The sequence below is a fragment of the Chaetodon trifascialis genome, chromosome 15 (assembly GCF_039877785.1).
Source record: "Chaetodon trifascialis isolate fChaTrf1 chromosome 15, fChaTrf1.hap1, whole genome shotgun sequence".
NCBI classification, from domain to species: Eukaryota; Metazoa; Chordata; class Actinopteri; order Chaetodontiformes; family Chaetodontidae; genus Chaetodon; species Chaetodon trifascialis.
The window spans coordinates 16690248-16718139 of record NC_092070.1 but is presented as its reverse complement, the minus strand read 5'-3'; the positions used below and the strand labels follow the sequence as shown (position 1 = coordinate 16718139).

Below are 27892 nucleotides of genomic sequence, written 5' to 3'. Positions count from 1 at the left end.
ATATCATTTAATCCTCCACACACCCTGAAAACCATGTAGTGTGTATGCTGCATGAAACATGAACGGCACACTGCACGCCACATGTCTGAAACGCCGAGACAAAATGCTGAATGAGCTACAACTAGCTGTAGATTTATTGTGGATGAACCCATTAATCATTTATTCTCTTGGAACAGAGTATTTTTATGCTGTGGTATTACTACATTGACTGACTTACTCCATGTTACTCCTATAATAATAAATAATAATAATAAAAAATAAATAAATAAATAACAACACCCAAATTTTCATATCTGGCTTTATTAACACAATAATTTACTGGAGAGATTAACTGAACTATAGGACTTTTACTTGTTTATTTGTTTGTAGATAATATTTTGTTTATTTGTTTATTATTTTATGTGTGGCGCATGATGTGACAATCTTAAGCAGTCAATATCAGTTAGAGCTGCTTTGGATAATTGATTATAAAGTCCAGTCAAATGAACTGTACTTCATCTGTACTATAAATTCAATATCGTCATTGCAGCAGTAGATATTAGCAAAATAAAATAACAGCACCATCTGGTGGTGGTAGATGAAAGTACCAGCGGTTCGTTTAGCCAATAAGCATGACATTTCCAGCAAAGATCGTCTGTTAAAGTGCTGTATCACTCTGAATAGATGAACTGATTCCATCCGGCGTTTCTGTCTTATCTGTTAAATTGGTGTGGACAAAGGCGTATATTTTAGATATTATGGACATAGTAATTAATTTAATTTCTATTCAATAAAATCCGCTGTATATAGATCTCTTAAAAACCCAGCTAAACTCAACCAACTGAGGAGAGTGACGTGTTCCTGAAAGCTCCAAGAGAAGTGGAAACGGTACCCGAAAGAAGCCAAAGAGTGAGACCTCCTCACTTCCTCCCTACCTGTCGCTTGAGGTTGAAGTTCGTAGGTTAAAGGCTACACACGCTGTTTCACATGTGCCATTGTTTTTTTAGGAAATTTTCCCATGTATGAAGTAAACTGCAGCAACATGGGGAAAAATAAGAAGAGCAAAACTAACGAGACAGGGAAACAAGCGGGAAAGACCGGAAAACATCAAAGGTAACGCAAGGAAGCTAACAGAAAAACTGCTAGCAAGCTAGCTAGCTTACAGCAGCTAGCTGCTATTAGCTCTCTACACTTGTTGCGATCTATCAAAATGAGATACAATTTGTAAACTGTAAGCTTGTATCTAAGTGAGAACACGTTTCAGAAGCTAATCTTTACTCCGCTTCTTCCTTCATGCTGTGTGGACTCTGCTGTGTCTAAACTTCAGTGATAAGAAGCTCAAACGAGATGGAAAACAGAAGAAAGTCAAACCAGACCACCTCAAAGACATCCCGTTTAGGCTCCGAGAGATAATGAAGAGCAAGGAAAGAATGAAAACGGGACCCTTGAAGTCTAAAAAGCTAAAAGAAGGTGAGTAGAAAGCTTTGTCATACTTTGTTTATGCACATTTGTTAAACAGTCATCGTTTTGTTTATAGTCTGTGATGATTTGTTTCCGTCTCTTTAGTCATTTTCCATAAAAGCAAACCAGAGGATTCCTCCAGCGGAGACATACCTGTGCCACATTTCAGGAGGAGAAAGGCAGAGAGCGAGAAAGCATACCTGCGGCGCATGGACAACGAGACAAGACACGTCCTCTTTCTCACCAATAACCAAGTGGACAGAAAGCCTGAGCTGGACGCAGACAAACAAGAGAGGCCCGCAGACCAGAGCAAGTCTGAGAAGAAGAAAGAGTGAGTACACAGATCCTGTCTTCTGTGTGATATGGGACGCCCATCAAAGGTGGGCCAGTGGAGTCAGTCACTCTCATTCCCAGGTGATATATGTCCTAATTTATTTGATCTTTGCTGTCTTGCTACAGGCATGATAAAATGAGATTACAGAGACTTCAGCAGAAGAAGCTGGACAGACAGGAGGCCAAGATGGAGAAAGAAATGTTTGTAGGTCAGTGACAAAACACTGCAGCTTTGACCTTTAAATATTGCTAATGATTGTGTATGACCCTGAAATCACACCAACTTAGTTTTCAGCAAAAAAAAAAAAAAAAAAGCTCCCAGAAACCCACAGTTTGCTACCTGCACATTGCCAAAGAGTTGAAATTCACAGCTAGCTCGTGAACATAGTTGAAAATTTAGGCTTTGTTCACACTGCAGGCAAATCAGATTTGTTTCTCAAATCAAATTTAAGACAGGCTGTCCACACTGCTGTTTGCAAGTGATAACCTCAGATTTGTATGTCTAGACATTCCCAGCCTACCTGCATGGGTTGCTGTGGTACCAAAGCAGGCGTCAGTAACAACGGGTGCTGGTCACACGGCTTTCCACCATCTCGCCCTTCAAACAATCACGATATTAAGTCGTGGTGCAGAACTGGCACATATTGCTGTGTTGGATTCTGCTCAGCCGCTCTGAGTTACTTTCATGAGAACCGGCCAGAGCATCCGGACTGAGACACATCTGTAAACATCTGATTGGAATCACATTTGCAAAAATCACATTACTTGTGGGGTTTTTTTCTGTCTGAACTTCATCTCAACGGATTTGGGCTGGCAGTCTGAACGTCCTTAGCAGCTACGGTGCCAGTTATTTACCATGAAACTTGGTGGAGACCAGAACAAACACAACTCCAAATGAATGCTAATGTTTCTTTGTGTCTTTTGGATGTGCACATCACACTGTTGGCTAACACATGTTTAATAACAACTAAATAGCAGGATATATGTGTTGTGTTTATCACTTCTTCTGCTGCTCCCGAAATAGCCAAAGCACATTAATGCTGCCTTGATAACTTGAGAATTACTATGTGTAGATGCGGATAAAATTGTCAAAGCAGAGTGAGATTTAAAACTTTGTGAACTGATACAATGGGTTTTTGTTTTTCTAGATAATGTTCCCTTTGGTGAAGTTGCAATGGCCCCACCGTCTTTGAGTGCCAAACCCAAGAAAGCTCAGGTCAAGTCTCAGGTAACCTGCTGTGCAGTTAATCATACGTTCTGTTGGTGATCTTAATGAGTGAGTGAGAAGTTAACAGTGTTTTCCTCCTCTCCCTCCATCATATAGAAAGGATCCAAGGAGCTGCTTCTCAACTCCCTCCTGGGCCACACCGTGAGCTCCACAACCAAGCCGTCCATGGCCCGACAGAGAATGATGGAGGAGGAGAGGCAGCGAGCGGTGGAGGCCTACCGTCGTCTTAAGAAACAGAAACAGCAGCAGCACGAGGCCAGGACTGCCGATCTGGAAAAACTCAAGAACATTCAGTGATGTTTTACTTTAAAGAATTACAAATCCCCGGCTGCAGCGTTCAGACTTTCAGAGGCCAAGACAGATCGTAAGATAACCATCAGCAGACTGTGCGTGTTATGTAACTCTGGATCTGATACGCCACCACAGGAGCTTAGCACGATGTAGCGGAGTGTCAGGGAAACTGGCCACAGTGTGAGGTAAGTAGTCACCTGCCACTTTCAGTATCACATGTTTAACTCACAAGAGAACAGGACATTCAAACAAAAAAGCCTGTTTTAAATGTCTCATGACAAAGACAAACTGATCACCCCTGACAGCACATCCAGACAGCTGCCTTCTGTTGATTTCTCACCTTTGTGACTGTGTTCACCTGTGTTTACACTGGTGCAATTATTTGCATCTTCAGGTTACCACTATGATGTCATTTATGATATGGTAGACATTAACATCATTGAGGTTGTGCTCTATCTCAAGGCAGTGATACACCTTTGATTGTGTGCTGTGGGTCCACTAGATGGCAGTCCTCAAGTAGAAAGCTGGTTTCATAATGTTTGTATGTGGAGCTGACAGAACACATGGACCGGCTCGTTTTGTACTTTTGGAAATGAGCCCAATTTATATATTTATTATAAAATGTAACAGAATTAAGCCAATCAAACAGTCTCACCATGAGGCCTGTTTAGTAGCTGCTCTGGAGCTTTGATCGTATCACATGATGAAGTTTGCCCAGTTGTTGCAGATTTGTTCAAATTCCCACTTTCTGTCTTAAGTTCTTTAAGGACCTCTCATCCGCATTGGTTTAAAAAGATGAGGGTTCAGTGTTCATTCCTCAGCGCCGAAGCTGTTGTGGAGCTTTCATCGGATGATTTTCTTTGGAGATCACAAGAATACATTTACAAATATATTGTGAAATTAAATATATAAACTTCTGTGTACCTTGTTTCATTTTGTTCCTCTCTGAGAGCCTGAATCCTGCGACAAATAAATCACATCAGCCTTTTTAAATGCCGAGCACTTATTAGAGCCTGGCACGGCTATTTACTTTTGTAATCCTTAAAAGGTTTACCCTCATGAACAAGGCCTTTGTTTAAATATTGACCTCTGGGACAAACTGTACAAATTCAGAGATGTTTTGCTTGACAGCTTCATCTTTCAAAGCATCCAAGATCTTAAAGCAAACATTGATATTTCCAATAGTTTTTGTAAGAGGGATCTTCTGAGTAATATCACCACATGCTGAGACCTATTAATACTGAATCCCTGTTGTCTGTCTGTGGGTTCACAGTCATTCCTGCTCGATCAGCTTTTTATTTGTTTTTTCCGTCTGTGTTTGTCCACTAAGGGTTGTCACAGTGACAAGGAAATGCATTAAGTGGGGACAGCTGCTTGTGATTGGTAGGACTGACTCCCTTGAGTGTGGAGCTCAACCATCACTGGTCATGTAACCAACCGTGTCCATGTGCACAAGACAGCTATTCATGCTGTCAGGGGGTTTGCAGTTGCTGCCTGTCAGAGAAAGATGCTGTTTTTGATATTAGCTGAAGTCACTGTCGATGATACAATTTAAATAAAGGCCTTATTTATACTGTAGGAGCTCACTCCAGTTTCCCTTTTATGAGATGCATGAGTTAAGTACAGCTAAGGCTCCTCTGGGAAAGCCTGCAGCGATGCTCATTAATCGAGCTCTGACCGCTTCAGTGAGATTAGACACTACTGCTTCAACTACTAAGTAAAGAGGTGGATGTTGGAAATGCAAAGAAAACATTGTATCAAATGTCTGAATGATCTGTTTTGTTTTTGAATTTGGATGCATCCTGTTGCGGTCACCATGAGGCTGTCTGAAAAGACTGCACTGCCTATCTGCACGTCGAATCCACACACAGGCAATCAAAGGGTGCAATCACGAGGCATTGCAGAATAAAATCTCAACATTTGCACACATGTTCTCCTTTCTGATCTGTCTGATTTCCAGTTGGTGAGCAATTTCCTCTCTGAGCAAGTACTCGTGGCTGCTGACAGTACAGGATGGTGGGAGTAATTGAGAGAGAGCCTACTCAGCCTGCTGCTAGGCAGCCACAGCTCACTCTGAAGCCCTTAAAGTGTGTGTGTGTGTGTGTGTGTGTGTGTGTGTGTGTGTGTGTGTGTGTGTGTGTGTGTGTGTGTGTGTGTGTGTGTGTGTGTGTGTGTGTGTGTGTGAAAAATTATATTGGAATAATTGTTCCTCTCCCTGTAGAGAAATGGAAGAGCGCGAAGTCACAGCAGTTACCCATGCTAATTTGTCCCTTCATGATAATGTTTTGAATGTGTAATGTTTATTTCAAAAGCCTGTACCGTCAGTACTTTAATCACATTAGTCCCCATATTTGCTTTTTTTAAATCAAATCTCATTGTAATGCCTAAACTCAAAATGTAAATGCATCCACTCAGTGGCTCTAAGACTTATATTCAATCTAGGAATGAGAATTAAATGGACTTATTGTCAGATTTTACTCCAGGGAGGTGTAACATTCCCACATTATCTCTCTCAGCGCCACCTTAAAATAGATTAAAGCCTGGTTCAGCGTTGTAAGCCCATACGCAGTGTGAGAGCCAATCCCTGCGCGGAGCCCCAGGTGAAAACTGTTAAACGTTATCAAGCCACCATATGCAAATAAGTGCTCTGTGCCGTGTACATGGTGATCTTTGTGACACTTCCTCTTGCATTATGCCTCATCAGCCTCCTCTTCCTGTCCCGATCCAAACATCCAACAGCCACACAGCATCCAACCTTTATAGGTTTAATAAGTTAGAATTTGTACCTTCACATAACATTACATTTGTTTAGACACTACAGAATCATATGGCTTTCAGAGGAAGTCTGAATACTATGTTTTACGACAGATTACAGTCAGCAGATTTGTGATAAGCAAAACATAATGGTGAGAGCACAATAACGTTCATTGTTTGTGAATAGAAACTAACATGCAACAGTTAAATTATAGACTGTTGACCTTTCTGTAGCTAATCAATAGTCACCTGGAAATTTCATACTTTGTTCCATTTAGATTTTATAGTAATATAAAAAGCAGAGGCAGAAGAGTTTTTGGTCTTTCTCTCAGCTAGAAGGTGAAGTGAATTCTTCCGATAGACTTGCACTGATGCCACTCTTTCTCTACTGACTTTTTGAGCAGTCCAACGTGTGAAGCTACAAATGAGCAAAGCTGGTTTGTCACTGAAAGAAAAAAGGTTGAGGAAGCCAGACGTCATAAAGTAAGAATGGAAATGTAATAGAGGAGATGAGGCACAACTTTCCATATGAAAATAATTTTGGCTATGTATACGTTAGCGTTCATAAAATGCACATTTCCAATATTGTCTTTCTAATCTTAGATTTATGACACTCAGCTCTTGTGTGTACAGAACAAGCTAGGAACTGTGTGGGTACAACAAACCCCTGCCGGAGATTTATTTCAGCGTGCAGGTGACTTGACTCGCACTGCCGTGTGACTGTCCTTAGTCGGATAAGGACTCGGGTGAACGAGGCAGGGAGCTGCAGCTTCCTGGATTCAAAGATGGGGCTCTGGCTCTTGGGATCATCGAGTCTTGTTCCATCTGTGGGAAAAAAAAGTGATTAATTCAGATGTAACTGATGAGGAGATGCTCTGTGCGTGTCGGATGTTGTGTACACGCTCACCTTTGTCAGATTTTTGGCAATCAGCGCTATTTCAGTGGGCTGGTACACGCAGCTTCGTAGCTGACCATTGTAAGCAGCATATGGAGACGTGGGCTTTGTTGGTACTGGCAAAGAAAAGGCAGAGAGGAAATTAAGAATAGCTTTTTGTGATGGTCGTTGGCCTTTCCATTACTTTGTATTTTTGGTACAAGTTCCACATTAAAGCGACTATGAAAAACAGAAACAACACACATTGAAGACATCTGCCATTGTTTAAAGAGGACGTGGACAACAGTCTCTGTAGCAACAGACATTTACTCAAACTGACCATTTCAGTGACTCAATATTTGCTTCATCAGTCCTGATCTAAGTAAGTAAAGCTTTATTTATATAGCACTTTGTAAAACACAGCTACAAAGTGCTTCACACATATGGAAAATAGAAATGAATAAACAAATAAGATAAAAATACAATGAAAAAGCTCAATGAAAGACAGAGCAGATGAAAATTAACCAAAACAGACGGGTGGAGATCTATAAAAAGGCTTTCCTTTAAAGGCAAGTTTTCAGAAGCTCTTTAAAAGATTCAGCAGCAAATCTGATAGATAGGGAGTTTGGATTAAAATGGCAAAGATCACCTGCAAGCAGAGTCTTATAAGTCGTCAACAGGATCTTGTAGTTTATTGTGAATTTCACAGGAAGCTAATGGAGGGAAGTCAGAACGGAGGCAATGAGGGACTGAGGACTAGTTTTAGTTCATCGTCTGGCAGCTGCATTCTGAATTAACTATAGACTGTTCAGAGCAGCTTCTCTGAGACACGTGTAGAGGGAATTTCAGTAAACTAGATGGGACAAAATAAAAGTGTGAATCAAAAGTCAAAGATCTGTAGAACACAAGATACCTACATTGATATTTGAGTGACATGGACCAATAAACTGATCAACTGCAGAGGAAAAATTATCAGGACCTATTAAAAGATTTTGTCAGTATTTAAGTGGAGGAAATTAAGAGACATCCATTCTCAGTTGATCAGAGAAATAAATCTGAGTGTCATTGGCATAGTAGTGATATGACACGCCTTGAAAGCAGCTGAACAAATGACCTAGAGAAAGCATGAACAATGAAAAAAGGATTGGTCCAAGGATCGATCTCTGAGGGACACCGCACAGCAGAAGAGCTGAGGACGGCACATGATTGTTGATACAAACATTAAAAGATGTGTCAAAAAGGCACAGTTCCTGCATGGCACATATTTGGTTTTATCCTATAAGTAGATTCCCGTGGGCGCTACTAGACGCCATTCTCTGTCCGTCGACCTGATGTGTTGGGCGGGTAAGCACTGAAGCATGTCTGTGTTACAATGCAACTATCACTTTGTCTGATTATCATTTTCCAGAAAAGAAAGGGCATTCCACTGAATTTATTTGTTTTTTGCATGTCAGGCGCCACCCGGTACGGCACAATAGACACACAGAGCTACACACAACAATCCCCTCCCCCTGCCCTGGATGCTGTTTAGATTCATTCATAGTTCATATTACTGTCATCATTTGTGTTTTTGGCTCATTCTTTGTGAATATTTGTTTTTCAGGTGTGTGATATTTTTCTTTCTGTTGATTGGAGATTGGAGTGGCAGATTCCTTGGTGACTTTTTGTCAATGCACATGGACTAATCACACAGGAAGCCTAAACTAAGCCCAAGGCTCTGCAGCTAAAGAAAACACATGCAAAGAGACAAAACATAACCAAATATAGAAAGGTGTTGCCTGTAGCACATTTAACGACAGAAACTGGGGACATTCAAAATGTGTCGTTTTTTTCTGTTTATGTCTGAGGTGATATGAACACTGATGGTTATACTGTAAAATAATCACAGTGAACATTTTGTTATCCTCCTCTTTCATGATTATACCTGCTTCATAGAGACTAATAAATGTCAAATAGCAGTGAAAGGGTTGCTGCTTTTTCAAAAATCAGAAATATGTATACTGTATTTCACAATATTTCCTTTGGCACAAGAGGCAGCAACAGATTAAAGGTTCTTCCTATTAGCTACATTGTTCGTTCTATCGTGTAGCTCACCTGTGCTTAGTGCATGACTAAATCATTTAAGTGGAGAGCCGTTTGCTGATTCATTTTTGATTCTGATGATTCAGCGGCCATCTACACATAATGAGACATTGTTCATACAAGATTAATGTCAGACTGTGACGTGTCATGCCGTACCTGCTGGAGGCTCGTCCATACAGAAGGCTTTATTCTCCATGTACACGTGTTGTGTTGGGGTGATGTGTTGGGGTGGCTCCGGCTCCTTGAGGATGTTGTCGTAAACCATGCTCCTGGCGGGATAAACGTGATCTCCGTCATGGGGCTGCTCCTGGTCTGGGTCCTCCTTGGTCAGCAAGCAGATTTCTGGGATGGTGTAGAAGCAAAGGAACACCCAGGCATTTGACACCACAGCTACAGCCAAAGTGGGATCATCCCAGCTGTGATTTCCAGCCACTCTGTTCCCATGGAGGTACATGATGATCCAAACTACCCAGATAACCAAGGTGAAGAGCCCAGTGAACAGGATGATAGCTCCATCTCGCCGCCACTGCTTGTGCTTGTGTGTCAGCGTGGGAACAGGCACTAGCAGCACAGCCAGCAGCAGGACCATCACATAGATCAGAGACATCACAAAGTCCTGGTTCGCAATGCTGCAGGACACGTCGGGGACATTGACGCCTCCGGGTGGGCTCCTGACCACAGTGATGATAAGCCACTCAGCATTGATGATCACCTCGACCAACCACAGACCCAGAGCTCCCACGCATAACATCCAGCTCCTGGGCCCCCGGCCTCGCCGCTGAAGCAGGGCGAGCCACAACCCATGCATCACCAGGCAGGCTAGACAGCCTGAGAACAATACTCCAAAGAGGAACCTCCGTGCAGCACAGCTGGTGGAGTAGCGACCCACGATGAAGGCAAAAGTGAGTCCAAACAATCCCAGAGTAAAGATTAGAATGCCAGCCTGCAGGGCCACCATAGCCTTCCTCTTCTTGTCTGTCACAAAGGGTAATGAGGCCATGAGGATGATGAACAGAACGAAGGAAGCTGCCACACCAGCAGCAGCAATGGCCTCCACCACGACCCCCCACACTGTAGTCAGGTCGCACAGGTTGTAATATATGGAGTTGATACTAGGACCGCATCCTTTTGGAGCACTGGCCATGGCTTCACTGCAGGTTCAAAAAAAATGCTGCAACACAAAAACAACCTGGTTATTTCAACATGCATGCAAATACCATAGCTACAAAGTATAATATTTGCATCCCTGTTTACTAAACAGGAATGCAAAGACCAACTACTGACTTTGCATGTATGGCAACAAAAGATGTTTCCAAAGACTATTACTGTGTCGCAGCACAGCAAATGAACAGGACCGTCCACATGTTATACTGAAATTGCTGCCCATTGAAATAAATTCATTTGAGCCTCTAAAGGATCCAACATATTGTGTTTCCCATCTTTAATTATAACACAGTCATGTTTTAATCACAACTCAGTCAGGCCTTGTTATGCTATCTGCACACAGAGGCATCATTTTACCATTTTAACAGGAGACGTAATGAGCATTTCCCAGTATTCCCACCAGTTATACTGGTGTCATCAGTGGTCAATTACACTTTGATTTGTTTTGTATTCAACTTTAATTGTAATTATTTCCCACTTGTCACATTTACATTTTCCTCGTGCAACAAACAATATAAAACAATGGAAGGATGTTATCACCATCCAGTGGAAACCACGTATCTCCAAAATTAGCAGAGATTGAAGTTTTTTGCATTAAATTGAAATATCAAGTGTTTCTGTATAGGTTGAGATGAAAAATCATGAAAAATGTACAATTTGGCTAATGTTAACTAATAATTTTTACAATGGCGCATTTACGGATCCTGGGAAATAATCATGATGATAATGTTCATTTAAGCACAGCTCTAAGTATACGGCAACACAATGCTTTGAATTAGGGGAATATTAGACTAATTTTGAGTCTTGACTTCTTACCTGGACTGACGACGCCGCTCCAACAGGTGACTCCGGTAGATTCACTCAGGTGAGGATAACCCACCTCAGAAACGCTAAAACGTTGCCTTGCTCGAAATATATCTTACTGCTATAATTTCCTCGACTATTCTCAGGCTCCTTGCAGATGATGGACAGATTTGTGAGCGCTGAAAAAGTTGACCTAAAGGATCCGCGGACTCACGGACGGTCCTCCATCTGTCCACTCCTGCTCTGCTGCTGTTAAAGCATGTTCTAATGGAGTCACCGGCAGTCGCATCAAAGCAGCGCACTTCTTCTTGTGACACTTTTTCTGAGCGCTCTGTCTCGTTAGACGACCTCTTTGGTGTGCTCGCAGCTTTGCATATTCTTTGAGATTAGGTACCCAGCCTGCTTATTTGTTTCAGGCGGCTTAGATCCAAACAAAGGGACCACTCATCGACACACTTCCACTTGTATACACCGGCTACGCAGCATGGTCTGAGCTGTGACCTGTTTGACACTTCGGTTTCAAACGCGCTGATTATTGATGATTAGTGGCTTTCACAGGTTTAGTGATTAGATCAGTTTTGGGCACCGGTGGAAGAAGTTTTCAAGTAAAAGTTGAACCCCTGTAGTCTAAATCAAAGTTTTAGGATATCACCTAAAGTTACTTCAGCATGAAACGTACTTATCATACAGAATAGATAGATAGATAGATAGATAGATAGATAGATAGATAGATAGATAGATAGATAGATAGATAGATAGATAGATAGATAGATAGATAGATAGATAGATAGATAGATAGATAGATAGATAGATAGATAGATAGATACTTTATTCATCCCCAAGGGAAATTCACAAGAAAAGTTGTCTCTTTCAGTATTTTACTATTATTTATGATGTTTCTGGATTCATATTTCTGCTGCATTCATGTGTAGGTTGCATTTTACTGCTTTGGAGATTAAACTACTTTATATGCTGTTGGGTTGTTTAATCTACGGCCATGCATCATATTCTGTGAGATCCTCATCCCACGTCCTTTGTGTCAGTGCATTTTCCAGCAAATCCAAGAGGGGTTTTTACAATGTTTATCTTAAGAAGTGGAAGAATTTTCTCAAACCCATTAACGAATATTAAGACTTCAGTTTATCAGAAACATTCGCAGTCAGAATCACCAAATTTGGAGATACGTGGTTTCCACCAGACAGGAAGGGTATGAAAAATTGGAATCTGAAAACTTAAGTAAAGCTGTCAGACAAACATACATATAGAGGAAATACAATAAAGTACAAGTGCCTCTAATTTCTACTTAAGTCTGTACTTGAATAAATATATGTACTTACAGTTCACCACAGTTTTTAAAGGTGATTTCTTATTAAGTAATCAGCTGCTGCACATACAGCAGTTTATTCTGGTGGCTTACGTTCAGTTTAATAGAGAAAAAGGCCCAGAAACAGTTTAATTAGGAAATAATTAAACTCCAATACATACAATACAATACATGCCAATTAGCACACACTCAATGATTAAATGAATACTTCACACAGTAAATAGGCACAAACAGGCAGCTGAGAAAGCTAATGAGTGTACTTTCTGTCTGCAAGGAGCCTTCAGAACAGTCAACATCAGATGGGAGACGGCTCCCAGTTTGAAGAGCCACCTGGTGGAAAATATTGTTACAAGAGAGATGAGCTCCTGTGTTACATCACATCGGATTGCACAACAAAATAGAGATTTGTATTGATCTGTTGTAGGCCAGGCCACTTAACGGCCATTTGATTAATAGGAACATTGATCTGTGCCATTGATTGTATGCTTTTACATTGTCTCCATTGAGTAAAATTGAGAACTATTCCTTTTTTTTTTTTTTCTTTCAGTAATGGCTCACCTGAAACTTGCTGAAATAACAGTCCATCAGATATGCTTTTCGTTATTGTGCCTGGGTTGTTTTTTTGTTTTTGTCTTTTTGCACTGTTGACTGCTTGTCATGGTGACAAATTATCACATACAGAGATACAGAGACTATAAGAATACAACAGCAGTATTTAGTCCCCGGAGGAGTATTTTGGAGATATTTATTTACACTGATTTCTTTGACTGTGTGAATATTTAAAATCACAGCTCTTCCCCCATCATCTCTTGCCCTTGTTTGGTTGTAAATCTTGCAGTTAAGAAAAAGACAAAGAAGTCAAATGGGCCTAATAATGTGATTGCTAAACTGAATTTACTGCCTAAGTAGCTCAGTTCAGCAGATGCCTGAAAATATTGGTGTAAGACAACAGAGCACAGTTTTTGCCATATTTGTACTTTGTTTTCTATGTGTTTTATTTGTCTTTTGTTCTTTTTGTTCAATGGACACATGAAGCATTCAACATGCAAAATGCTTCTTTACATCAAAAGCCATTTGTGTCATCTTTCGGAGACCTGATTAGCCAGCGCACCCCCTCCCTTCAGCAGAAGAGTAAGGTCATCCAGGACACCTTGCTGAAGCTAACTCTGGCATTCAGCCTGTACTAAACATACTGTTTATACTGCGTGATGGAGCCCCCTGCAGTGCATCGATCCCTCAATGGATCTCGTCCCGAGGGGTGCTCTTACGAGCCCAGCAGCTTGTCGATGTGCCCCTTTGCATTGTGGTCATGTGAGGAGATTCTTAATAGGAGCTGATCTCAAAGGAGAAAGCAATGTCACCATAATGAAGGGCACGCTCTTTTCAGATGCATAAAGAGGGCTTTTGGTTTATTCTGTTTGCAAGGTGTAGCTCAAAAACAGTTGTCCGTATTGTGTTTTAGTATGCAGCTATACTTTAAGCTGTAAGCCACATATATATAGAAAACAGTGTTATAACACCAAGTAAACCAATGTGTTGACACACATCTCACTGTTTGCATTTGTACAGGTTCCCTGCTTAAGGAATCTTATTTGTGTGCATCTGTATCAGCCCACAGACAGGCAAATAAATAGAAGATGCTACCACATACGTCTTTGTTGTCTCGCCCAGTTTGTTGCAGTAGGCTTCATTAGGGCACCTCATCAGCACCGCTGTCCTCTGAGAACCTGTCAGGTTATTCATAGCAGTGGCTCAGGTTGGGGTCTCGCAGGACATCTCTTCTCCTGCATTTTTACTGCAGCCTGGCAGCCCTCGGGGCTTCGCCACAACCCAATTCCCTCTGAAATGATGTCTCTCCTTGTCTGTCTCTGTGCTGGGTACCGTGGATTTGGAGCTATTTTAAAGGCATTTGTCACCTTGCAGCATGTCAGTATAAATATTGCGATTGGACTAATGGCCTAGTCGGTTGCAATGATTTTTTAATACCGAGCTTATCCTTTTGGGAAGATTTTAAGAGGGATCTCAGTATTGACTGACCCATCTCTGACTGTCAGATCAATGCTAACTGAGGGATAAATAAAGATAAATGGCACTGTAAACATATCTGTGAGCCCGGAGGTCATGATCAGAACCACGTGTTGTCATTGCTGCCATTTCACCTTGTATATTATAATAGGATGTGTGGTTCTCTCGTGTCATAAGCTCACATTGAGTTGTTGTAACATTTTGTATTGATTATCACAGTATGTTCCTCACAAGCTGCAGACCATTAACTCCATGTCCAGCTAAAACTTGAATCACGCACATGCATCAAATCCTCTTCCCTGCATAAGGTTTGTGATGCAACAGCTGCACCTGAAAATAGTTGAAGATGATCTTGCATGGTGACATTAATAAGAGCTTATTTTATATGGATAAAATACATTTATTGTAATAGCAGTAATGTGCCTGCATGAAGTCCTGATTGGCAGTTGAATCTGATAAACAGAGTTTGCCTTAGATTGATGAGCAGACCCAGTACTAATAAAATTATCCCCCCATTAGTGAGATTAACATGCCACGAGAGAAATAATTGCTCTCAGCTGCAAAACCGTCCAACAAAATGGATTATGAAATTTGATTGACTGCAGTTGGACACACATATTAGTACCTCATTTACTTTTGGCGGATAGTCTCAGTGGCAACCTACTGTAATTAATTCACTAATTATATGGCACCGATTATACTTTATTTAGATATCATAAACAATTTATTTGCAGTCCAGAGATTTGCTGCGTTCTGAGTGCCATTAGAACATGAAACTGTGTTAATATTGATTGTTAATAGTGCCAAACTCCCCTGACTTTCAAACTAAAAAAAAAACAAAAAACAAAACCATTAAGCTGAGTCCTTGGCTGGCCCGGTGCCGCTGATCAATGCCATGTAACATCCAAAAGGGAGAAATTCAAAATCAAAGCTGTCGCTATAGCAACGCCCCTGCCAGATTCCACCAATCAATGGAGCCCGTGGGGTTGCGAGATGCGCTGGGAAAGGCCAGCGTCCTACATAAAGAGTGTGGGACAGGGAGCCGGGCGGCACACACGGGGCAACACACCTTTCTGCGCGCACGCGACAAAGGCACAGCAGCAAGAAGAAGAGTCAGGAGAAGGCACAGAGTGAGGAAGAGAGGGGGAAAGGACAAAGGAAAGAGAGGCAGGGAGAAGAAATGGTACGCTCATGTGAACAAGGGATCCCTGCCCGGGTCTATGTGGGCACCCTGCTTCTATTAATCCACTTCCACTCTGTCACAGTTAGAGGAGGTAAGATAACAAATGGCATCAGTTTGGATTGTTTGCTTTTAAAGGGTCATATCACTTTAGCATCTTTTTTTTCTTTTTTCTTTTTTTTTTTTAATATCCAACATTGCAAGAGAAGCCGTATTGTTCTATTTCAACCCAGCTTCCCCCGTGCTGTCAGAGGATAGTAGGGCACAGCATGAATGTGTGGTTCATGCTCAGCCTCAGGGCAGAGGATGGGTATTTATCTATTCTACTCATCCTGTCCTCATCTATCTGTCTGCTGGGTGCAGAGGAAGACAGGCAAGTCCATTTGCTGCCTGGCTTTTTGCCGGCTCAGTAATATAGTACACTACAAGCACTGAGGCAAGGCTTTTCGTACTCCTTAAAAGACGATGTGACTTTGGCTGATTTTGACCGAAGCTATTGAAGGCCACATTCTGGCGCTGTCAGATTAGATTTTGTTTGAAATTCCTCGTGCGCACCTAATCCTATATTTAGGGACTGTGTTTATAATGTTTTATTCAATGTTTTCAACCCTTCTCAGCATGAGCAGAAGAGACGCTGAAACATTCTTTATTCATAACTTTTTTTGGTCTACTTTGAATTGAATTTCTCGAATGTTTTTTTCTCCCAGAATCAGAGCAAAAAAGTGAATTATGTAACAGATCGAATGCACTGTTTCCCCATATATAAAGAATTTGGTGATTTTTGAATTGGCTACGCTTCATTTCTCATAACGCGCTCCACTGCATTCAGCTGGCTCTGGGTGCTGGGTGGCTAATTAGAAAAAGGTTACTTTGAAGTGGGGGGAGCTTGATTGTGGTAAAGATATGAAGACTGTGAGGCATTCCAGGGAGCCAAGTGTGCTCCCCCTGTGTCTCATTAAACCCCCAGTAATAGGGGGTGATGGCTGTGGCAGAGCAGAATGGAAACAGTAGCTTGTCATGCTGAGTCTTTCATGTGTGATTCCCCAGTATGTGGCACTTGTACTTACGCACAAGAGGGTCCATAGAAGCAGCCATCTGCAATGGTGCCGCAAACTCTTTTCTGAGCACCTGGTGCTGGAGGTTTTCTGAGTCAGCCACCTGGCTTGTTGCTCTCTTTCTCTATTCACTGAAACCAATAGAACAGAAGGATGTGCAAGTTCGCTTTCTCCCTGACACAGTTGTGGTTTAGTTGAAGAGTTTGGGAGCGCTTTTCCAGTTTCTGCAGAGTCAAATCTGATTTAAGTTGTAGAACAAATTGACATGAATTCTGCTGAGAAGTAGAGTCAGGTTGGTGCAAATTACAGTGATGAAAATAGAACATAAAAAACCATGTGAGAGACTATCTGAATTCAGAGAATGAATGACAACAATCTCACAAAAAGCTGATACAGTGGTGAAGTTATTGCTACTCCATGGCAATTTCTCCTGCATTTTAGTGATGATTTTGCTTTTTTTTGTTAAGTGCCGCTAATCCACCTCCTCGCACTATTTTTCCCACAGCTCCCATGAAGCAGGAGGTAGCATTAGACAACGGGGCCACGGTGCTGAATCACTCCATGAGCTTGGTGCAGCGTATGGAGGCCCTGCTGGCCATGGGGAACAGCAGTGATGTCACCCTCCGGGTGCAGACCATCAACACGGACGAGGTGAAGGTGATCCAGGCCCACAGCCTGGTTCTCACAATGCAGAGTGACGTGTTTGAGGAACTGCTGCTCAGCCGCAATAACAGCGCTGTGGTTTTGAGGGAGACGCCCGAGTGTGCAGCTGTCTTTGACAAGTTTGTCAGGTGAGGGTGACTCCGGCTGTAATCATTTGTCAGAATCAATCAGATTCAATCAGCTGTAACCATTCATGAAACTGTGGAGCTAAATGTAGATGCTGTTGTATTTTCCACAAGCGTGAAGTTATAGGTCTTCACACACCATTTTGCCTCTCTCCTTTGGAGGAGTGAGATGCTCCATCTTGTGAAATATTCTAAAATTACACCTACTGCTTTGGGCTCACAGAAAATCGGACAGTGTGGGTTTACTGAGTGACTCAGATGTGAGGAGAGAAAACAAGCTTTGAAATATAGCATGCTTTACTGTCTTTATTTACTGTTGCAGGTATCTGTACTGCGGTGACATCTCAGTGCGGCTAGATCAGGCCATTTCCCTGCACAAGCTGGCCAGCAAGTACCATGTGTGGGGCTTGCAACAGGGTCTGACCCAATATATGACCCAACATCTGTCTAGTGATTCGCCCACAGGCCATGTGGTTGGCTGGTACAATTATGCGCTACAAATTGGGGACATGGCCCTGAGGGACAGCTGCCTGCAGTACCTGTCCTGGAACCTATCCTCTGTGCTGCAGAGCGGAGAATGGGGCTCCATCAGTGAAGACCTGCTCCTCTCCTTGCTCCAGCGCTCTGACCTCATTCTGCAAACTGAGCTAGAGCTCTACGAGGCCCTGGAGGCCTGGATTAGCCAGAACCAGCCCGTCAGTACAACAGTGGAAAGTGCCCTAAAGGCTGTTCGATATGGAATGATCCCCCCTCAGCACCTCTTCCGTCTTCAGAAGCAATCCCCCCTCATGCTGAAGTATTACGAGTCCATCCGCGATCTACTCTATCTAGCTTTCCAATTTCACTCTGCCTCACCAATCCAACTGGCCAAGTACTTTGATGTCAACTGCAGTATTTTCACTCCCCGTAACTACCTGTCCTCCTCCTGGGGTTCCCCTTGGGTCATCAATAACCCCACCCGTGATGACCGCAGTTTCAGCTTCCAGACCCAGCTGGGGCCAAGCGGCCACGACTCCAGTAAGAGAGTAACCTGGAACGCCCTGTTCTCCCCTCGCTGGCTCCCGCTCAGCGCCAGGTCAACCTATACTGAGCTGGGCGCCATGCAGCCTACACGCACAGATGGAGGTCGACCTCGCATCATTGTGACACCAGCCACTTCTAGCCCAGACTTCGCCGGTGTGAGTTTCCAGAAGACGGTGATAGTGATGGCAAGACAGCAAGGAAAAGTGGTGGTTCGCCATGTCTACAACTTCCACCAAAGTACAGAGGAGGCTGGGGATTTCCTGCTGGATGCTGACCTGCAGCGCCGTGCATCAGAGTATCTAATTGACAGCTCCCTCTATCTGCACATTGTAATAAAACCTCTCTATCATACCCTCCTTGTTGCCAGGAAGTAAAAACAGGAACTTGGCATAGTCCCCATCATCGACCTTCCACCCTCCACCCACACAGTCACATGCACATATTCCAGAGTAAACTCATATCACGGCACACGTGTATGCATCAGGTCTGAGACATCTCCATTGTCGAGTAGTTCGTGCATTTTGTTGTCTTCCAACTATTTAGGAAGGAGGTGCTTGATAAAATGAAAGACTCACAATTTAACAGCTCAGCAGTGATTATCACAATAACGATGGTGGGTTTTTTAGTATTTCATTCAATCATGCTAAGAAAAAGAAAACACTTCATTGTACTGTATTTGTTCAGGTATTTTATAGTCTGGCCGTTTGTTCCTTGAATTTATTAAATCTATGTGATGGTTAATGTTGTTTGCATAAGTACAGTAGAAGTTTTGCTTTAAAATGAGATGTTCTTGCTATTAATTTTATGCATTTCTCTGGTCACATATAGATTTTTAGTTCATGTCATTTATATCCTGTGACATACACTTATGTACTTGTTTGTTGTTTACATACTAAAATGCATAAAGTGCAATCCCATTATCAGTGTTCCTTTGTATAATGTAGGTTAATTGCAGGATTTGCAAGTTTTTTTTTTTCTTATTTATTGTTACACATGCATTTTATCTAGCCTTTTAAAAACACAACACCAGTATGTGGTTTTCATCCTGATACATTAATAAAAGACAAAAACATTAAAAAAAAATCATCTGTCTGTGGCGGTCTTGTTTAGAAAAAATAAACTTAAACTTAACAAAGCGAAATTTAATGTGGTGTAATATTTATGATTCGTTACAGTAGTTGGAAAACCAATGCGCACGCAATACGAACTCCGCATCCCATGATGCTTAGCACGCGGCAGGAAAGACGTCATCACGTCGCTGGAACCTTCAGCTGTCAGACTTTGGCCACCCTAAAAGTGCAGGTTTTGTTAGCAAACTAACTCGAAGTGTACAACCCGCGCAGACTTTATTTAAAGTTGTGCATTGATCCGCGAATCGATCTTTGAACGCGTGAGCCGCTGATTGAAGCACTGAGATTGCACGAAGACGAAACGTTTAGCTTTAATCGCTGCTAGTTTTTGCAGAAGCCAGCGATCCTGAGCGGGTGTACGGCTCGATGCAGGGAGGGAGGGAGTAAAAAAAGGCAAAAGTCTTTGTGCTTCCCTTCCCCCTCATCAAAGCAAAGGGGAAATGTCTCTGTCTAAAGGAGGTAAGTGTTTTTTCACACTCTTTTGGAAAAAAAAAGAAAACACCAACAACGACCGTGCACGTATTTTAAACATCGAGATGCAGTTTGCGTGGAAGTAATTTAGCTAGCTGTGTTTGAGTAACGTAACCTTGCCAGGTGGAAAGCTGCATGTATGAGAGGAGGGAAAAGAAGCTAGCCAGCATGTCTCTCCTGCTTTCTATCATTAAGCGGAGTCTCTAGACACCCCGGTGTCTGAAGGTATTCATCACAGTCTCGCTGCTAGCTATTTGCGGGCTAAATGATGATATTTTAGCTAAGCGGCACACGCGCACCGCTTCGTTTGAAGTTCCCGTGTTATGGTTAGCTAACTTACACCATTTTTCACGACAATAAAGGACTTTTTCCTAGCTGGAATTACCCACCAACTTCAGCTGGGTTTAGTTTCTCCTTTTCGGTCAAAGTAAAGCACATCCGTACCACAGGTGTTTGTATTTTTAGGCCTCCTGACTCATGACTGATCGATTGTGTGTTGGCTCCTTTTAGCCAGCGTGTTAGCGCTAAAACATCTTCAGCGCCGCTTCCATGAAACTGATTTTTTTTTTTTTTTTTTTTTTTTTTTTTCCATGGTGGAAATTCCTTTATTTTTAAAACAGGCGGCGATGCCAAAAAGGAACCAGGTCGCTATCACACACTTGGCTTCCGCCTGTCACTCAGCGAGTGTGTGCTGTGTAATTACTGCACGCTGAAGAAAATACACACCTTGGAAAAATCAGGGTCTTTCCTCTGCGTCACACACATTCGCACAGAGCGTGATGATGATGATGATGTCAATTTACATTTCAAGTTCACCGCTTGTGCTGTTACACAATCATACTAGCGTTACCATGGTCGGGAGTACACACTGTGTAGATTGGCTCAGGCAATAACAGCCTTTGGCCTACCATGGCATGTTTTGACTTGCAGCACCAATACCTGCTGCAGCCTCTCTTTGTTGACAGTTCACTGGCTGCAAGCACATACTCTATAGCAGCTACACAGGTTCCCCGCTGTAATTATTGTGTGCACCAAAACAGGCCCGAGGTGTCTTTTGTGAAAGTGTTTTTCTCCGCTGGACACTCGAAGGAGTCGTGCATTCGGTGGTCAAGGGTGGAGCGGCCCTGAGTGCATTGCAGTCAGTGCTGTTCATGCATATTGCTGAGGCATGTTTGGAGATTGGGTTCTCCCTAGCAGCGCTGATGGGGTGGTGTGGAAGATTATCTGTGCATGACTCATCCTTTTCTGTATATGGTCCCGCTCCGAGCGCTGGAGCTTCCTGATGGTGACTCGCCACACAGCTATTGACACTTTGATCCCATGCACAATCCAGAAATTCTTGTCTGCATTACGTATGTATTACTGCACTCTGGATAGTTTCCACTGAACATCTTTGGGTTTCTTTAGAATTGCTGCATTTCCTGCCAAAGTGCACCAGTTCACTGCCACCGTTTGTAGTAGCTGATGCAGAGCCTGATATATCTAACACAGCATCTGCAAAAATGGGTGAGTGTGTACCACGTTACCAATGCTGAATCCTTACTGCAGCGCCCCGCGTTCGGTTCCAGCACGGCCCCGTGCTGCAAGCCGTCACCTCTCTGTCTTTCTGCCTTTCCTGCCTCTCTCCACCTGTCACTGTCATAATGAAGCAGAAATGTGGGAAAAATAATCCTCCCATATGAGGGAACACTTTAATTTTGTTTACGTCAAAATGCAGAGTGCAAGTTTGTGCCATATTTGTGTAGGAAACAAGGTGTCTTGTTTGAATCTTTACTTTCATGATATACCATTGACAATGCCATTGATTACAAGTAAGCACTGGGATTGGCGCTCTGCATCACCAGCTCCCTCGAAATTCTTCCTACTTTCTGAGAAAATGGTACCTGCTTACATGTATTTTTTTCCCGCCTTGCCTCGTATACTACTTGCAGCTGAAGCTGTCATCATGGCACTGCTGTGCCCTGTCGCGCTCAGTTTGAGGGCCAGGCAGGTCTTGCGGCAGAAAGTTGCTGTGAACTGGCCTCAGTTGGCCCTAACGGGGACAGCGAGCAGCAAGCAGGCCAAGTGGAGTGACATCATATTTCCCAAAGGGTCCCTGACAGTTGTTGTGTTTTAAGCGGATGTGTCCAGACTGACTGGTTGTGAGTCATATCCCACCCCACAGTCCCGGCGACAGGGTCGCTGCACACACTGCTACCTGAGACGGGCTTGTCCTTTAATACTTCACTGTATATATGTATAGAAGTTACTTTAAGCTGTAATGTACAGTTTTATAAGCTGCATGCGTGTAGTAAAATTTAGGTGGAACAGCTGTGGCATGTCAGATGTTTTTGTGCGGCACCGCTGTGTTCGTGTGCTCCCCTAATTTTGTTGCATGAATAAAAGGCCTTGTAGACTTATTTGTCAGGTCATCGGAAGGCTTCAGTGCTCATACTTTATCCCACGCAGAGGAAATGCAAGGTCTATTTTTGACTGAGCATGTGTGAGTAAATCACACTTCAATCTCTCCCTACCACATGAGACTGCCGTAGTCTGTCCAGACACTGTGGGCCTATTTTAGGGCTGCAGCAGAAAATGGACCTGTCTGACGTTTCAGTGGAAGGCCATAGAATCTAAAATCTTAGTAAAACCTCACTTCCCTTCCAGCGTGATCTAGCGAGGAGGGGTTTACCCAATACCCAGTACTTCCTCTACGCTGGGGTGGTGTGACTCACGCAATGGCAAATACAACCCTGCAGTAATAATGACAGTTGAAATCATACCAATAAACTGACCCGTTGCCGACTTGTGCGAGCTTTCTAAAGAGCTGCTGCATTTGTTCCAAAGCGAAGGTGTCCTGTTTGAGCATTAAACCAGTTTCTCCGAGCTGGGGTAGAATAATCACACAGCCTGGCCTGAGCCTGTGTGCAGCAGGACAAGAACAGGAAATAACCAGCCAGGTTTGAACTGTTTCTCATCATATCCCAGTGGGGCAAAACTGCGGCCAAGTCCGAGCACACACACACACGCATAAAGGTCAAGAGAAGTGCTCTGTTTTTCCCTTCGACCTTGCAACAAGAGCGAACACGCTGAACACGAGTGTCCATGTCAAGAAAAGTGGAGTTGTTTTTCCTGTGTTGTTGCTCGTAGGCCCGGTAGCTGTGTCATTCTGGCATGGACTCGCAGCCCCTTGTGGGAAGTCCCAGAGGCTGCTGGTAAACTGTGTTTATGAATGGACTGCTGTCAGTGATTTAACACAGAAAGGTCCCCGAGCTGCACAGTTTACGGCACCACACTCCACATAGTACAAAACATGTCAAAGACGTTGAACTTTCACAGAAGAACACAGATAATTAGTTTCATTGCAGGGATTGTATCAGTAAAAACGAAATATTAAAAAAAAAAAAAATCATGACAGGAAGGAAAGCTTGATTCCCTTTAACCCCCCTCCTTCCCTCTCCATTTGAGTCATCATACCAATGTCGATTAGTCATTTAGTCCACCTTCTCTCGATTGCAGGGCCTCAGCTTTGAGTACACCTAATCTCCACTTAGATAACAGATCATTTACTATACTTTTGACAGAAGCAACTGCGAATTGATTGTAACTTTGAAAACACTCCTTGCTACCAGAATAGAACAAAACCCCCTTTCAGCAGGCCAGCGTGGATAAATGAAAACAAGCAAAGTCCACTTAGTTTGCACTTAATGATCTGAATTCGAGCCGTGGACTTCTGCTGTGGCAAACCTCTGCTCTAAACTCAGAGCAGTGTGGTGAATGGGCTCGGAGGAGCCTGTATATGTCGAGTCCATTTGCCTCAGCCCTCCCACAAAGCACAGCTAATCACACTAGCTTGTGGTTGCTGCTAAATACAGCTTTATTGATCACTGTGTGTCCACCATGGAGCTGAGGTGGTGATGGTTTTCTAATTTCTTGCCTCTTAGGGAAGAAGAAGAACCCTGGGCTGAAGCTGGCCAAAGAAGTGTTTGCACAGCCCCCACCAGCCGCAGCAGCGTGAGCCTCTTTATGTATTTATTTTTAACAATGCTGTCATGAAATTAGTGCCAGAGCACTAAAATGGCAGGCCTAGTATTTGCAGACATTTGTATTTAGAAGATATATATTTTGAGGGGAGGGGATACACAGTCTGCAGTCTACCTAGAGCACCACTGCCTGGTGCAGTTGCTAATTACAAGCGTCAGAGTGACGAGTGAGCCCTTGCATGGATCTCTTTATAATTGGTTTTAGCCAACGTTGCTCTCTCCCTGCAGGCCCCCTCGAGATCTTGACTCGAAAGCTTGTGTCACAATTGGAGATCAGGTAAAGTCCCTGTGTTCCTCTGAAACGTGCCTGTTCTGTGTCCTCGCCGAGCTGAGTAAGTATATGAATGTCGCGTCTGCCTCCCCTGTCCAGAACTTCGTGGTGAAGGCCGATGACTTGGAGCAGATTGCAGAGCTGGGGAGGGGAGCGTACGGGGTGGTGGACAAGATGAAACATGTGCCCAGTGGTGTTATCATGGCTGTCAAGGTAGGCTGGGAAGCTGCTGCTCAGGTTACCTGATTTGGCGTTTCTGCACCACACTTTTAAAATAGTACCATGACACATAGATGGATTCGACCCATGAGCTCAACTTGTAAACATGTGGCTGAGATCTATTAGATCTACGGCATGGTATACTGAGGGACACTGGACGCCATTTGATTAAAGCCAGATCTGCCCCGCTCTGTGACTTTTGTGTCCGCAGAGGATTCGTGCCACAGTCAACACTCTGGAGCAGAAGAGGCTCCTGATGGACCTGGACATTTCCATGAGGACAGTGGACTGCTTCTTCACTGTCACCTTCTATGGCGCCCTCTTCAGAGAGGTGAATAAACGATGGCGTGAACTCCCGCCTGTGTTGCGCTGAGTGTGTGATCACCGTCTGATTTGATCTTCTTTCAGGGGGATGTTTGGATCTGTATGGAGCTGATGGACACGTCTCTGGATAAGTTCTATAAGAAGGTTATTGAGAAAGGCAAAACCATCCCCGAGGACATCTTGGGCAAGATCACAGTAGCAGTACGTCCTGTCATGAACTTTACACTACAAGCGTCAGTATAAAGGAATAGTTGAACATTTTATGATGAAAATACACTCTTTACAGGGCATTAGCGTGCTGCAGCTCAAATATCGGAGCACATAACTCCCCCTAAAACACAAACATCTGGTGTTCACTAGCTACTCGGGGCCCTTTCACACCTTCCTTGTCTGATCCAGATTTTCAGACTTTACACCAAAATTACGGTTGTGAAACCTCCCCACTTATTTTTGATGAGGGTAAGAGAGAGGAACTAAACTGAACCAACAACATGCCGAAATCAGAGGCACGCCTGTCAGTCAGCTGCATGCATAGGGAGACGCAGTGACAGTACATCGGTATGTTCATGCAAACCTCTTTGGTGCACTCACATGAGTGCAATGTGAAAGCAAAACTATCAAATGTGTACCATGCAACAAAAACAGGAACCTTGGTTCAGACTTTCAGGTGTGAAAACGCGCTGAGACTCCAAAGAAGTTTCACCACCAAACAGATTACATCACAAAGTGCATCTCCTGCACATTGTTTTGTTAATGTGCATGTAAAACGCAACACATTCGAATCACTGAGACGTCATCTATGTGAATTTTCTTCCCTCATTCTCTTTTTCAGATTGTGAAGGCATTAGAGCACCTGCACAGTAACCTGTCAGTGATACACAGAGGTAATCACAAGAGCACATCTTCATCATATACAGCTTTCAGCTTCCTGTCTGTGTTTCTCACTGTTGGTTTGCTACGCTCTGTCTCTCTGATCGCGGCCCTCTTCAGATGTGAAGCCCTCCAATGTTCTGATCAACACTCAGGGCCAAGTGAAAATGTGCGACTTTGGCATCAGTGGCCATCTGGTGGACTCTGTGGCCAAAACAATGGATGCAGGCTGTAAGCCCTACATGGCGGTAAGCGGGACTCCTGTTACCACGAGCAGAGGTTTACTGAAGGTCTTCCAGCACCTCATTAGTTGGTGAAAAACCAGAAATCTAGGAGCTCCATAACCGCTCTGAAAGCTGCAGTCGTAACCTAAAGCTTTCACACATATAGCCTTGAATGTAGGCTCACAAATCATCATTTAAATCCTCTCCAAAAACACGTTTTAGCGGACATATTTATTCTTCACAGAGTCACACTTATGCTCATCATTATATACCTCTGTGATCCTGAAATATCAGTTTGTATAATTATATTTCCTCTTCGTCTATCTTTCTGATAATTTCCATTTCAGCCGGAGCGGATCAACCCTGACCTCAACCAGAAAGGCTACAGCGTTAAGTCAGACATATGGAGTCTCGGTATCACGATGGTGAGTTGGTTGTGATGCGCTTTGAAGGGAAATTTGGTTTAAAGGGGAATAAAAACCTTGTACCTCTGAGCTACCATGAGCTGATTCAGATATGCGCATGTTAGCTTAGTCTTATGTGATCAGTTCACTCCATGTGATTATAGCAGTTATTCTATGATAATTATAAACTCTTATTTTGATGTTAACCTTCTTGTAAAAGTGGGTCACGAGGGCTAAAAACAGAAATATTTCCCACCTGGGAAAGTTGAGCTTCTTCCTTTCTGCTTTCCTTGTTTTGTTTGACATCAAATACACTGTCAGTAATACACAACTCCATTTCAGCCTGCCCTCCCAACAAAAGTTTACTTTGTCAGACGGTTCACTTTGTTTGATATGAAAATTTTCTGAACAATGTAAGAAGAGATCCCGTTACAGGTAACTCCAAGCACAAACAGCCAAATGCTGAGTCATGGTGCCGCGTTGCTGTCAGATCTTTAGCTGTCCATGCTGTCTTCAGTTCCTGAATAACATGGCTTACAGATTTGTGTGATCCTTGTTGAATCGGCCTTTCCGCTGTCTTCCCAGATCGAGCTGGCCATTTTGAAATTCCCCTACGACTCATGGGGGACCCCGTTCCAGCAGCTCAAACAGGTGGTGGACGAGCCGTCTCCACAGCTGCCCGCCGACCGATTCTCCCCAGAGTTTGTAGACTTCATCTCCCAGTGGTGAGCGTCGCACTCGGTGGCTTTTCCTCAGCGTTACGCTCCTCACTCACCTTTCTGTAACAATGAAGTGGCTCAGAGGCCCAGCAGGGGTCAGTGTTTGCTCTGTGTTGACTGAGAGAGGGAGCGCGAGTACAGCGTCTGTGGAGCTCCAACTTCAAATTCAATGTTTATGTCACTTTGCTGCTTTTTTATGAAGTTATTTGAATATGGGTTGTTTTTTCTCACTTTTGCTTTTATCTCTTTTTGCAGCTTAAGAAAGAAACCAAATGAAAGACCAGCTTACACAGAATTAATGGTTAGTAGCTCCTATTTTTATTCTTCTTACCCCCAAAACACCAGTGAATATCAGGCATTATCCCACTTTGTTCACCATCAGCGCCTCAGCTGTAATATTCACTGTGCTCTGGTTCTTGTATTTGTCCACAAGAGGCCAGGCTTACCCAATTAACCCACCAATGATGTGTGTGTTTCACAAGTAAATAACAACACAGCCATCGTCTGAATAATTTGTCGTTCAAGAACGTATTCCTGACGGTGCGTTTCCTTCTTCTGATGCAGCAACATCCGTTTTTCACTCTGCATGACTCCAAAGAGACAGACGTGGCCAGTTTTGTCAAGGTCATCCTGGATGACTGACGGGCTCCCTGCGGGCTCCACCCCATCAGGGTAGGCGGGGACCTCTCAGTGACAAGAACCAATGGCCTACCTTTTTCCCTTTTTTTTTTTTTTTTTTAAACTCACTGGAATGACAGACTCATGCACCCACACACAACAGGGGGGAGGGGTGGGCGGGCATGCGGGCCCGGGGTGGGGGTGGGGGGGGAGGGGGTGACCCAAAGACTGACAGCAGCCCAGCAGCACTGGAGT

At 43.3% G+C, this 27892-nt stretch overlaps 4 protein-coding genes across 5 annotated transcripts; 3 read left to right on the top strand and 1 right to left on the bottom strand.

Annotated features, from left to right (window-relative positions):
- Positions 1–890: 890 nt before the first annotated feature.
- On the top strand, positions 891–5222 carry ccdc137 (coiled-coil domain containing 137). Its single transcript, XM_070981746.1, has 6 exons — positions 891–1092; positions 1307–1449; positions 1546–1771; positions 1900–1982; positions 2922–3001; positions 3098–5222. The coding sequence occupies exons 1-6, from the start codon at positions 998–1000 to the stop codon at positions 3296–3298; spliced, it is 828 nt and encodes a 275-aa protein (XP_070837847.1). The 5' UTR covers positions 891–997; the 3' UTR covers positions 3299–5222.
- Positions 3390–19502, top strand: btbd17b (BTB (POZ) domain containing 17b). Of its 2 annotated transcripts, none has more exons than XM_070981744.1 (3): positions 3390–3477; positions 17060–17345; positions 17665–19502. In XM_070981744.1, exons 2-3 carry the CDS (start codon positions 17065–17067, stop codon positions 18737–18739), a joined length of 1356 nt encoding a protein of 451 aa, XP_070837845.1. In that variant the 5' UTR covers positions 3390–3477; positions 17060–17064; the 3' UTR covers positions 18740–19502. The 2 variants fall into 2 exon arrangements, with proteins under 2 accessions (XP_070837845.1, XP_070837844.1); XM_070981743.1 differs by lacking the exon at positions 3390–3477 and adding an exon at positions 15330–15593.
- On the bottom strand, positions 6044–10173 carry LOC139343473 (G-protein coupled receptor family C group 5 member C-like). Its single transcript, XM_070981152.1, has 3 exons — positions 9159–10173; positions 6954–7057; positions 6044–6871 (listed from the first exon to the last, which is right to left on the bottom strand). The coding sequence occupies exons 1-3, from the start codon at positions 10144–10146 to the stop codon at positions 6773–6775; spliced, it is 1191 nt and encodes a 396-aa protein (XP_070837253.1). The 5' UTR covers positions 10147–10173; the 3' UTR covers positions 6044–6772.
- Positions 19503–19650: 148 nt separating the features above from the next.
- Positions 19651–27793, top strand: LOC139343867 (dual specificity mitogen-activated protein kinase kinase 6). Its single transcript, XM_070981700.1, has 12 exons — positions 19651–19954; positions 23890–23959; positions 24217–24265; positions 24359–24472; positions 24690–24809; positions 24887–25003; positions 25635–25686; positions 25793–25920; positions 26244–26321; positions 26886–27025; positions 27275–27320; positions 27584–27793. The coding sequence occupies exons 1-12, from the start codon at positions 19936–19938 to the stop codon at positions 27659–27661; spliced, it is 1011 nt and encodes a 336-aa protein (XP_070837801.1). The 5' UTR covers positions 19651–19935; the 3' UTR covers positions 27662–27793.
- The last annotated feature ends 99 nt before the right edge of the window (positions 27794–27892 follow it).